This window comes from Magnolia sinica, chromosome 17, assembly GCF_029962835.1.
Source record: "Magnolia sinica isolate HGM2019 chromosome 17, MsV1, whole genome shotgun sequence".
In the NCBI taxonomy this organism is placed as follows: domain Eukaryota; kingdom Viridiplantae; phylum Streptophyta; class Magnoliopsida; order Magnoliales; family Magnoliaceae; genus Magnolia; species Magnolia sinica.
The window spans coordinates 4,132,498-4,145,581 of record NC_080589.1 but is presented as its reverse complement, the minus strand read 5'-3'; the positions used below and the strand labels follow the sequence as shown (position 1 = coordinate 4,145,581).

Below are 13,084 nucleotides of genomic sequence, written 5' to 3'. Positions count from 1 at the left end.
ATGATAAAAATCCACCATTGAAACATTCTTGGGACCACAGAAGTTCTTAATCTGGCTATTATTTAATTAATCCCTTCATCCTGTTGGTACCTACCCTATGAACGGATTGGATGGAAGATAAAACATTACAGTGGGCCCAAGGAACCTTTCAAAATGGACTTTGGAATCACCTCCGTTGGATTGGCGTGGCCCAATTAAAATTTGCACCCTGATTTTCAATGTTAAATCATAAAATGATTTTCTACGAATATTGGACAGAGTGGATTTTCATATAGACATAAATGTGTGCCCCATAGAGATTTATGTTGCACGGACACTATACATCAACTGTTGTAGAAAAATCTCATCCCATTAACCCAAACCAAAAGTACGATCCCAGCCGTCAGATAAATAGCGGGTAACACGTGTCAGTTCGGGAACACACCTCAACACTTGTAGCTATTGCAAGGGAGGCAACGTCTCCTTTTTAAACACTTGCTACTCTTCCCCATTTCCCAAGCGTTCTCATGTAGAAAATTCAAAAAACTCAGAAGCAGCTGGAGAAACCCATCAAACCTCCTGAAAATTTCAATCTCATCCACACAGAAATGCATGAAAATGGAGAGCATTTACCGGCCGTCGATCTTCCTACAGTGACTGAAACCGACGGCGGAAACTCGTCGGGCGGTTACTCGAAGGAGAACCTCGATGTCTCAGATGACCGAGACTCTGTTTGTCGGAATTCCTCTGAATCGATTGCAGGAGAGCTCTCTCAGAATTCCGATACCGGCAAATCGGTACCGGAGAATTCAGAGCATCTGGAATTCTGCAATGAACCATCAGGATCAGGGCCGATGTGAGTGGTAACATTGCAGATTTCCAACGGTGTCGGCACATGTCCTTTGCTTGCGTAGTGGCGATTCCTCTGCAAATTCACAGAATCGTCATCTGGGTATTTGCGGAGAGAAATCGCTCGGCTTTTTTACGCAGACCCGAGAAATGCCGTGGCGATTCATGCGAGGAGAGATTGAAGAAGCATTTCTTAGCAAATGTGCCAGTGTAGTACATATGTGCTGCCTCAGAACCATTCATCATGTGGGGCCCACCTTCAATATGCAGTGGACCAAAAATGAAGGTGATCCACTCATCAGTTGGGCTACTTGGGTTCGGCGAATATGGAACGTCTATTTTTCTAATACATGTATAGTTCAACTGGTCGATGGACTAGTCTGATTTTTGGCGTAGGGTAGTTCGTGGTGGCCCACCTGCTGATGAGTAGCACGGGTCCTGTATATCCACATTTGATTTTCGGGTCACGAATCGCCTCTTCGATCTCTCTCGGCAAATCGCCTCAGCACTTAATTTAAACCCATGTTTTTTTTTTTTGGTGTATTGATTGTTAATTTCCTGATTTCTCTTCAAATATCCTTAAATTCCATATGGGTATGTGTGTTGGATGAATTATTCAGCATTTGTGGGGTTGCCATCGGATGAGTAGGACCGATACAGCCCCTAACTTGGGTGAATCACGACTCGACTCGAGATGGACTGAGTTTATCCAAGTAAAACCGTGGTTTAGTGCATCTCAAAGGAAATGCTTGTTGGAAGTTTAAGGACTTGATTTGATCAAAATGGTGTTTAAAGCTTTTAATATTTGCAATTGAATCAAAGGTTTTATTTTTAATGAGAATGTATGAATTTATTGGAAGGGGTAACAGGGAAGAAAGATGTTCAATGTAAAACTTTGATACTCTGGAAGAGTATGGTGATTCCTATGCATGCACATAGGCATTGTACCATGTATATATATGTTACTCAAATTAAAGCATCCATAGCATAGGAACCACTTTAGTTGGGTCACAATCCAAAATTTTACACCGAACTGGTTCATCCGAGCTGACCAATTTGTTCATGTCTAATGGATAGTTAATAGGAAAAAAAAGAAAAAAAAAAAGTCGATGTTTCAAACCAATGCACGAACGTTCATTACTCAGAGGATAGGTTAGGATCGTTGAATCAATATGATTTTAGGGGAATTTATATGGGCCTCATCAATTTTATGGGATTGATGCCTTGTAATATCAGTCCTACTTGGTAATTTCCGGTGGTTGTTGGTTCATCGATACATAGTTCTAGATCATCTGACTAGAGCTGAAATCTGAAATATTGGCAGATCATGTTTTCTAATTAGTGAAAAGAAGTACTATTGATATGTAATCTTCTTGAAGTTTATGTCTAGCTTTCATGGTAGGTCATGTTATCAAAATACTCTTTATTTGCTTTGGATACCACAATATGATAGTTACACCATGCAATGGTCTATATTACCATGTTTGATAAAGCTCCGCACATGGATCTTCAGTTGAATCAATCACAATCATTCAATTCCATGAAAATCGGCCAAAGTGAGGCTAGCCCCAAATTGCAAACTAGCATAATCTCAAGCCCAACTTGAAATGCACGGAAATGCAATTAGGGATTCAGTTATCATTTTGGTGATATCCTTTGTGGGCATTTTTGTTATTACAGAGTTCTGTTCAACCGAGCATCTAAACACCAACTTGGGAACAATGTACTTGTCTCATGTTACATTCTCATATAGCAAGGAAGTTTTCTGAGGACTATAGGGCTATCTTCTTCCATCTTGATCGAATTCTTTACTTTAGTTTCCGATGCATTTGGTTGCACCAATCTTCTTTCATTTCGATTGAATTCTTTACTTTAGTTTCTGATGCATTTGGTTGCACCAATCTTCTTTCATTTCGATTGAATTCTTTACTTGAGTTTCTGATGCATTTGGTTGCACCAAATATCACAAAATTTCATGATATTTGGTGCAACCAAACATGCCCTTAACTTCGTCAAAATGTAATTTAACATATCTTCATGGCAGTGTTCAAAGTGGGGATTCGGGCTTTGATGCGTTTGTCCTATACAAAGAAGTGACTGCCAGAGGAGGATTTGAGAAGGTATTTGTGGCGTTGTTTTTTAGTGGACTTTGATCGTTGTTTACGGGATAATGGTATTTCTTGCTTGAGCTAAGCATGTGAATTCATCGAATAGTTTCTCTTTCTGGATGACTCCTTGAAACCTTTGTTGTGTACATTGTTACACAAGTAGAGTTTCATACTACAAACTCAAATCTCACTTCACTGTTTATGTGTTTATTTTAGTTTGTCTTTTCTTGCCATTATTAAGTGGTTTCTAGACTTTTTGAGCTTTCATACAATGATTGCAGAAGAGTTGTACAATAATCTAATGGTTTTTTGGTTTGTTCAAGTGATGTTACATACTTCACTGTAGATCTCCCGTGCACCAAAACTCCACTGGGTTGAAAGATCTTAACAATTGAATGCACACACTTTTTCCAGTTTAAAGCAAACCATTTATGTGTTTTCTTTCTTAATCATCTATTTCCTGACCAACGATTAAAGCGCTAGGTTTCTCCACAATTGGGCTCATAATGTTCAATGGTTTGGATCATTGAACAATGTGCCCCACTTGAGCAAATTATCCGAGCGTTCTAGATAAACGCTCGACTAGAGCATTGCATAATACCTCATTCTCTTTTAGCAGAGAGTTTCATGCACTTCTGTTGGAAGTCTATTTACTTATTTACATCTTTTGTTCAATTGAACATGATTGTCAATTACTCTTTATGAATTGCAAACTCTATATCATCAATTAACCACCAACATCAGCACCATCCCTTCTCAACACCTCAATCCACGTCCGTTTAGGACTTCCTCTCTTCCTTTTTTAATCCCCTTCAACCCTCTAATCAATGTTTCCCTCCTTGGAAGCCATCTTCACTCGTCATTGTGCATGAGCAAAACCATCTTAATCTGCTTTCCATCATTTCATCTCCAACTACTAGCCTGATTTGGATGACTTATTCTTAATCATATCCTTCCTAGTCTTCCCACACATCCATCTCAATATGCTCATCCTTGCGACACTTTGCCTCATATAGCATAGATGGTCAGATAGTTGTATTATAAAAAAAATTTCCCTAAGTTTTGTAGGCATGCGACAATCACTCAAAACTCCATAAGCACATCTCTACTTCATCCACCAATGTCTAATTCAATTGGAAATTATCCTTCCTTTCAAATCTAGGTAACAAAACAAATCACTTTGATGGATATCTTGACTATTTATCTAAACCCTTACCTCTATAACTGCCTCTACTAAAATTGCATTTCAAATACTCCATCTTGGTTATGCTAATTAGAGTTGTACACGATCCGAGCCAGCTCGGTTAACTCGCTCAACTCAGCTCAGAAAAGCTCAACTTGACTTGGCTTGAAACTAGGTTCGGGGCTGAGTCGAGCTGATTTTTGGGAGCTTGAAAAAATTTGAGCTGAGTTCGAGTTGGACCGATCTAGACTCAACTCGGCTTGGTCCCTGACTCAGTTTGGCTCGGATTGACTGGGTATATAAATACCTGGTCAAGCGCCCAAGGCCCCCCCCCCCCCCTTTTCTCCTCTCTGTTCGGGCGGCCCTAACCCTCCCTAACCCCATTTCTCTATCCCTCTCTCAGTTCATCCAAACGCACGCCCCCACCCCTCTCGCCCATGCCCTCCATGCCCGAGCACCGAACCCTTGCTGCCCAATGCCCATTTTCCTTTCGTTTGAGCGCCAATACTCTCTCTCATCCTCCTCTTTACTCTCTTTGTATTTGGTTGCCTGGCCGGCCACTGTCCATGGCAGCCCCACCGGCAACTGTTAGTGGCACTCGGCCAGTCACTATCCATGGCAACCCAATCAGTTTTAAATTTTAATTAATGTTAATATATATATATATATATATATATATATATATATATTTATTTATTTATTTCAAACTCGACTCAATAGATAGAACTTGAACTCAGCTCGAGCTGGACCAAGCTGCTGACCAAACTGGGCCAAGCTGGATAGTCAGACTCGAGGACATATCCGAGTTCAAGCTGGGGTTGGCTGCTCGCCGAGCCGAGCCGAGCCAAGCTCAACTCAATTCAACTCATGTACAACTCTATTGCTATTTTTTAAGACTTTGGACTCCATAGTCTTTCCTGTAACCTTCAATCTAGCATCAATAAACTACATTAGGGTGTGTTTGGTTGCACCGATTTTCATGAAGTGTCACGAAAATTTTCACCAAATCAGACTGATTAATCATGATATATGGTGCAACCAAACATGTCCTTACATATTATTAAACATTTGCTTTTCTCACTACATGGTGATGAAGATTTTTTCAGTTGATTATAGTCTTCTAAACTCTTTATTGAAATTGAACTTTTTCAGGTTACCAAAGATGGAAGATGGGGTGAAGTTGCATCTGCTTTAAACTTGAAAATCGAAGCTCCGGGTCTTTTTTTTCTACTTCAAGAAAACTATGTGTATCTTCTTGAGCAAATGTACATCCTTACAATGCAAGGGGAGCTGGCTGCACCTTTTGGTATGCAAGATGTTAACTTTCATGGAATGATTCCCAAACTAGGATCATGAAATGCTTGTATACACAATATTATCAATTAGAACACCACAATCAGGGATGGAGATCAAGCACATACATTGAGCCATGGTGAACCGGTGGTGTACAACACACTTCCCTAGGTACAAGCTCTATGATGGACGGCTCCGATCATCGGTCCACACCTCCTAGGGTGTAGACACCCTTGGCTCACCTTCTCCCCAATTCACGAAGGGTGTGTTTGATTTTTCAAATTCCCTGTAAATACAAGGAAATGAGTTATTATTGTCTTGTACCTATGTTTGGTAAGATCCAGAGATCAATGCGGATTTTTCCTCAAAAATCAATCCAAGAAGGGCTGAATTAAATTTGTGGGCCCCACCATGATGTAAGTGACTTATCCATGCCATCCATCTGTTTTATGAGAAATTTTAGGGCATGAGGCAAAAAATGAGGCATATATGAATCTCAAATGCACCACACCACACGTAACAATCATCCAAAAGACATCCATCATTATTTATTTATTTTTCCTTCCTTCTTAGGGCCTGCATTGATGTTTGTTTATCATCTAACATGTTCATGGTCACAAAGATATGGATAAAGGGAAAACACAAATATTGATCCAAAACTTCTAGGGCCCCAAAGAAGTTTTCAATGACAGGCATTCAAATCCCATTGTTTCCTCCGGTGTCCACTTGAGCTTTGGTTCTGCCTCATTTTTCGGCTCATGCCCTAAAATGAGCTTGCAAAAGGGATGGATAGCATGGATCGGTCACGTACATGACGGTGGGCCTCATTTTTTTTTCTTATTCCACCTCGGGTTTAGAGACAGAAAAGGTGTTGTCCGTGTCACGTTGGAAGGAACACTGCCTATTATTACAAAAGTAAATAATCATTACCTATTTTCAAGTATTCACACAACCAATTGAAAAATCAAACACCCCCTAAGTGTATATTGGTAGGGGTGTACATCGAGTCGAACCGAGTCGAGCTGGCCTTAGCTCGACTCGGCTCGGCCACTAGCTGGCCTCAGCTCGAGCTCGGCTCGGCTCGGCTCGGTCCTCGAGCCTGACTAGCTAGCTAAGCTCGGTTCGGTCAGCAGCTTGGGCCAGTTCGAGCCAAGTTCGCGTGTGCAACATTTCCACAAACACCTGGACTGCACCTTCAAAATCTCATTGTATGTAAAACAACAGCAAAGGTTTTTAAGGTATTTTATCAAACACCTTCTAAGCAACAGAAAAATCAAGAATAAAAAAGGGTATTCGTTTCATATACATACCTTCCTTGCCACAAGCCACACTTCGTTGAGTCATTTCATCAAACACTTGATGAGCAACATCAATATCAAAGTAACCGAGTCACCGAACTGGTTCGATCCGAGTTCGATTCGAGTTGGGTTCGATCTGAGTCGAGTCGAGCTGGAAATCAGCTCGAACTCAGCTTCGAACTGAGTTGAGTCGAGCGAGCTAACTGATCTAGCTTGGTTCGTGTACACCTCTATATACTGGAGATGGGTAGCCCCACATTTTTCTTGAGCTTGGAGTGGAGAGAGCTAAGAGTCTCTCTTATTTATAGGCTTGGATTCCCCTCTCCCATCATAGAAACAAAATCCTACTCCGATTCTTTTTCCTTGCACTTATTAGCCTCTTAGATATACGGTTTCCTAATATGAGTACGGTTTAGCCTGAGTTTTCCTAAACTCCAAGGGATGCACATACATGTGTGTGGGCCACCGTACATGTGGGCTATGCTAACAGGAGATTTCCTCAAAGGGTCGGGCTGATAGATGGAATGCACTTAATTGAAGGAATTCGAGGGCATTTTCTTCATTGGGATGAACCTTTTGTCTGTGTTTCTGATTATTCTAGTCATTGTGCCTGGATCTGGATTGATTCTGCTCTTTTTCTTTATGAGCACTTTTATTTAATTGTCCTTTTTTCATCACTGGGTCTGAAAAATAAATGAGCAGGACTACTCCCAGCACCTGATCTCTTCAAGAAGAACTTCACAGGCCAGGCTTCCAGCAATCAAGACCATCCATCAGGGAAAAGAAAGCGCAAGAAAAATTACCCCCCACCTAACACAGGTCCTTTTTCATCCTTTTTATTTGACAAAATACAGCATATTTTCCTTTAGAGAGGATCAGGTGCCAAAAAAAATATTATCTTAGTTATCAATCAGTCAACATGTGGTGCACATGTATGAGATCTGAACCTTCGATCTGCTGGGCCCTAACACCAATGGGGCCACCTCAAAAATTGTACCAATTTGGTGATCATAGCCACTGATTGGAGGAATTTCGAGAATTACAAATGGGTGGTCTGGAAAGATTCCGACCAACATTCAACATGCAAAGGGAAAATATCGTCCAAACGATGGCTAAGACATCTGACCGTGTGGTGTGGTGTGATTTTCACCCTACGGTCCATAAAGGTAGGACACACTAGATAAAGGGTCCAGATCTCTTACATGTCTGTCACATATACTGGATACTTTCACTTTTAAATACTTCCATTACAGTCATACTTCATGAGGAACATCTCTTTTTACAATTTTCCAATTATTATTTTGCCTCTGATTTCTCAACCGTTTCTTCCCGCAGATAATACTGGGCCACACATGGGTAAAATCATGACCGGAATGATCAATACAAAAATCAACAGTGGTTATCTGATAACAACCCAACTTGGATCTCAGAAATTTGATGGGTTAGTATATCATGTTCAAGAATGTGCTGATGTGCAGTTCGCCATCATCCCTGGGCTAGTGGGCACTGTGGGCCCATATTCAGATCCAGAATCATGTCTTCAGATCCAACCATCAACACCCACTAAGTCAAAATCAAGATCGGGGTCGAAGAAAGCAGCAATTAAGAAGGACCCACATGCCCCACGGAGAATAAGAACTGCTTATCAATTTTTCTTAAGCGAGCAGCTTGGCCGTTTAAAGAAGACCCATCCTAAGAACATAAGGAAAGTGGCGACAGATGCTTGGAAGAGTCTCTCCGAGAGCGAGCGGTTGGTAAGAAGATGATTGTATCCTTAGTTTCGAAGCTTGTCATTTTTGCATGTAATGAAGGATCTAAAGATTCTAAACTGCCATTTGGTGCTTACACTTGGATGATGTAGACTGTCTATCTGATAGGTTCCATGGTCCATAAAAGATGGACCATGCCTCACAAAAGTCTCCTTAACAGGAAAAGGCCAGAGATTGGATGGTTAGGATCTTCAGATAGTCTCAAACATTCTGTTTTTCTTGCTGATATACAACTGAGGTTTTGTAAGCCCAGGTAAAACACCACCTGTCTAAATGCAAGTGTGAGTACCAATGTGGCATATGTTTGCAAGGTCCTAGCTTTCCATCAGTTGGGCCACACTGATTAGATCTTCTGGTCTAAAGATCAGGCACTTTTGCTCCTCATGTGGCCACAATGCACATAAACGAATGGAGAGCCGACGCAAAATTTTTTTAGTCCGACATGAAGTTTTTTTCGTCATCCACACTGTGGCCCACCTGAGGAGTCAAACAGTCGAAAATTTAGGCTAAAAAGATCAAGACAGCGTGTCCCCTCTCACACATGCTGGCTGTGTAAATGGATTTGCCAAATCTCTTTATCATTTTTTATGTAGAACGGGTTGCGGACACTTTTATGGCAAAGATGGACCAGAGAAGGCCCGATCAGAGGCGGAAATGATCAGGACTGTCAGACCCTTAAAACAGTCATATCTTGCATACCGAAATGAGTTTTTCGACATATCATATATGATTTTGGGGTAGGGGAAACTACGTTAGCCAACAAACCCTGCTATGCCGGGTTGCCCATGCCGGATTTGCGAGATTCCATCAGATCATCAGTCAAAAATCCATTTTATTTTCGTTTTTACTACAAATAGTAAGTTTTAGCTGGCGTATAACTTTTAATCCCTTGAGTTGTAGGAGTCGTGCCCAACATGAAAATAGCTTAGGAAAGTTAGGAGAACAACGTGCTTAGGCTAAATTGGACACTTACTATTTGTAAGTTTACTATTTATAGTAAGTCACGTTTTTAGGGAGTCTAAAACTTCGTCCTTATTTAAAGCATTGTAATTTCATTTTTATTCATCAATTAATTTATTTTGAATTTATTACAAGTTATTTATAATTTTTTTTATCCCTCGTGGATTCGAGGAATCTTTCTGAGTCTAGAGAGCTCCATGAATTCGGAATAGTTATTCCCTTAGGAAGACGGTGATCGACCTCATCACGTCCCTTCCTGTGTCCCTCCCTATGTCAATTTTCATACTAGATGAATTACTGGGTCTTGCTACAGTTCGGCGTACTAGTGTCCTGGGCTCAGCTATTCAAGTGTGGCCCATGGTTTAATGGTCCAAACTGTTTATCCTAACTCTTTCATAGGTGGGGATGTCAATGGTTAAGGCAAAAAGCATAAGTAGTCCGGAAAAATACTGAAGATTGGATGACTAGGGTTTTCTAGACCGAAAGATTTCACAGGCATCAACCATCAACTGCGCTTCCCATCAGATCAATGGTCTAGACACGCTGACCCACTGGCCCACTTTTATGGAATGTACATATCAAGCCACTATTCACATCCCAACGCACGTTGGTACCTTTACTCCATGTACTTTATTACAACGGCTAGATTTCATTTTGTTTTTCTGGTTTTTCACTTACAGCCATACATCGAGGTGAGTCAGAAGGAAAAGGGAAGTTGCAAACAGGAGAGCGGCCCAGATGCTCCACAAAGAACAAGAAGCGCATATCAGATTTTCCTCTGCGAAAAATACAGTCAGTTAAAGATCCACCAAGATACAGAAACAACCAACCTGAAGATGGCCATAGACGCATGGAAGAGTCTTTCGGAGAGTGAGCGGCTGGTCAGTACAAGCTTCCCTCCTCATTGCTTTCCTTCTTTTACCAGTTTTACATACTAGCAAGTAACCAAAATCCTTTTTATAATCATATTGTGTTAGGATGTGTTTGGATGCACTATCTATTCGAATTACAATAATTAGTTCGGTTAAATGGAAATGACCAACTTGTAGTTACCTTCTTTGGAATTCATAAGAAGTAGCTCTTGGGTGTGGTTTCATTCTCCTTATGTTCAACTAAGTAGCTACCATTTGCGGTTACATTCCTTTCAGGTTCAACTTTTAAGTAATGTAAATGAGATTCAATGTGAAGTTGTTTTCCGTTACCGTTATGATATGGGCCATAGCAGCCATTACGACCCCTGTAACAACCATTACGACCTCCTTTAAAAAAAATGTTTCTGGACTGTTATAGACCATTATGGGGCCGTTACGGCTCTTTTTTCTGTAATGGCCATTTCGGCTAGGTAATGCGTAATTACGTTGTGTAACCGATTTGGAAAACCATGTTGGGGGCGGTTTGGGCGCAAAGTTGTTTTCCAGACAAATTGATTGGGTCTTGCTCTCTTGGATAGGCAATTTAGGTTATGCCGTCTTGAGAGCTCCTTCCCTTTGCTGTTTGTCAAACACCTTAGAACAACGATCAAAGGTGGAGTATGGCCCATGTGGTACACGTGGAGTTTACAATGACTGGTGACACATGTAGCACTTACTGCACATGCACACACTAACACGTGGTACATGTAGGACACTTGAAGATTCATGGTGGCGCATGTGGTGCATGTGGGAGTGCTTGAACATGGTCGGTAGCACATGTGACACATTTGGAATATGTGATGCATGTGCGCAGAACAATGTATTCCGCTTGCGCCGAACTAGGGATGAGCTTTCCTTTCTCATCTTTATTCCACCTTTTTCCAAGAAGCGTCTATCCTTGCTTTATTCCAACTCATGACAAACTGCCTCTACTTTTCTCAGTCCTGTGCATAAATTGGTTGGACAAAACCATAGACAACTTATCTAACCCTAACTGCTTGTGCCCAACACAACTTTGCTGCCCCTCAGTGATGACGTATTCTACGACTGCCCGATCCTAGAGTCTCTGTAGTCTCGGGGTTTCAGTTTGTGCAAGTGGGGGCAATGGTTTATCGATCCAGACCATTGGTATCATGACCACCACCTTGGATGGTCCACAAGCCAAAAACCTCATAGATTGGAATATCTTATTATCTCGAGCCTTCTATTTGTTGAACGTGGACCACATTGTTGTATTTTCATTTTCCCACTACCAATTGAAAGGGTTAGGATTTTCTATTCACAGCGGGCCCAACATAGTAAAGGTTTGGATAACCGAATCATGGGCCCCACTTGTACAAAATGAAAACCCATGCTGAATTAAATGTCATCACGTCGAGCACTTTGGAATAACTTAATTTCAATTTGGCCATGTGCACTTGATTGGACTAATTATTGTGATTCATATCGATAGAGCATCCAAACAGTCTGCAATTGACATTAGTCTGAATATGAAACATCTATCTCATTGTCTTTTCAGCCATATGTAGAGGAAAGTCGGAAGGATAAGGAAAGGTACGAGCGGGAAATGGTTGCTTACAAGGAGCTGCAGAACACTCAGAGTAGCAATGCAGAGTACCAATCTTGCCACTCTGAATTGTCTGTCGATGACTGCTACCATGTGTCGCTCGAAACAGAACAAGAATCCGGAGAATTCCTTGTGTCGGACGAATCAACGGCTCAGATCGCTTGCCACTTAATGGAAAATGCCAATCTTCTAACTGCATCCCAGATGGACTGGGACTTCTGTTAGTCACTTCACATATCCACATGAAAATCAGGAGGCATTTTTTTGCATGGGGGGCCTTTGTTTTCATGGAAGCTTTTGGCAACAGATGCATGGTTAAGATCTCATTTCGACTGACTGGGAGCAGGCCATCGGAGCAGATGAGGTTAGTGGTGTCTGTCATTTTGAAGTTGCATATATGGTTTTGTTTCTTTCTACTCAATGTGGGCCACGTCACGTGTGGAATCGATGTCGCTTTTTGCTTGGTGGGTCTTTTGCAAGATGTGGCCCATTTGAGATCTATCAAGGAAGATTTTGCAGTTGGGTGCATGGCTAAGAGGGTATTTCAGCTGACTGGGTTTTGTATAGAGCTTCCATTGGCAGCTGACAATGAAGGTAAGTCACAACATCTTTTTTAATGTCTTTTGCTATTGTGAAGTGGTGGGTCTTTAGTAAGATGTAGACACTTTGGATTGCACATGGTCCCAGAATCATCTTGATCAGATGATCCCAACCATCCAATTAAAGGGACTGCAGAATGTGTACTAGGACTAGATGAGATGGTTATGGTCATCTGATAAGGTTGATTTTGGGATATCTGCTAAGGCAAGACCCCTCCTACAGTGGCTAGTTACGACCATGGTGGGCCCCACCTTTGCACCATGATACAGTAGGGAGGGAATCTATATAGGGTGCCCACAGTCAACCTGGCCTGATTTTTACCTGTTGTGTCCAATTTTTCAGAACCATTTGGAAATCAAGTTCGGTTCGGGACCGTTTAAAAATCGGGTCGTTTCCAAAATTTCTGAAGGTTTTAAAAATTGGGGCCAGTGGACCTTGTTAAAAGTTGGGTCTTGTAGGTTCAGGTGGGTCCACTGTCTTGGACCTGGTTTAGGATTGGGTCTGGACTATTGTGGGGTCCACATGCTGTGTGCATCAGATCTACCCTGTTCATCATGTTTGGGCTCT

At 41.4% G+C, this 13,084-nt stretch overlaps 1 protein-coding gene across 1 annotated transcript; it reads left to right on the top strand.

The window, feature by feature from the left end:
* The first annotated feature begins 516 nt into the window (after positions 1–516).
* On the top strand, positions 517–12,534 carry LOC131231681 (high mobility group B protein 15-like). Its single transcript, XM_058227967.1, has 7 exons — positions 517–835; positions 2,873–2,948; positions 5,272–5,425; positions 7,413–7,529; positions 8,046–8,464; positions 10,120–10,320; positions 11,870–12,534. The coding sequence occupies exons 1-7, from the start codon at positions 588–590 to the stop codon at positions 12,140–12,142; spliced, it is 1,488 nt and encodes a 495-aa protein (XP_058083950.1). The 5' UTR covers positions 517–587; the 3' UTR covers positions 12,143–12,534.
* The last annotated feature ends 550 nt before the right edge of the window (positions 12,535–13,084 follow it).

Excerpts from the sequence above, each read along its gene's own strand:
- LOC131231681 (XM_058227967.1), top strand. The coding sequence starts at position 588 with ATGCATGAAAATGGAGAGCATTTACCGGCCGTCGATCTTCCTACAGTG. Across the intron at positions 2,949-5,271 it reads CCAGAGGAGGATTTGAGAAG|GTTACCAAAGATGGAAGATG; the intron begins GTATTTGTGGCG and ends GAACTTTTTCAG. Across the intron at positions 5,426-7,412 it reads GGAGCTGGCTGCACCTTTTG|GACTACTCCCAGCACCTGAT; the intron begins GTATGCAAGATG and ends ATAAATGAGCAG.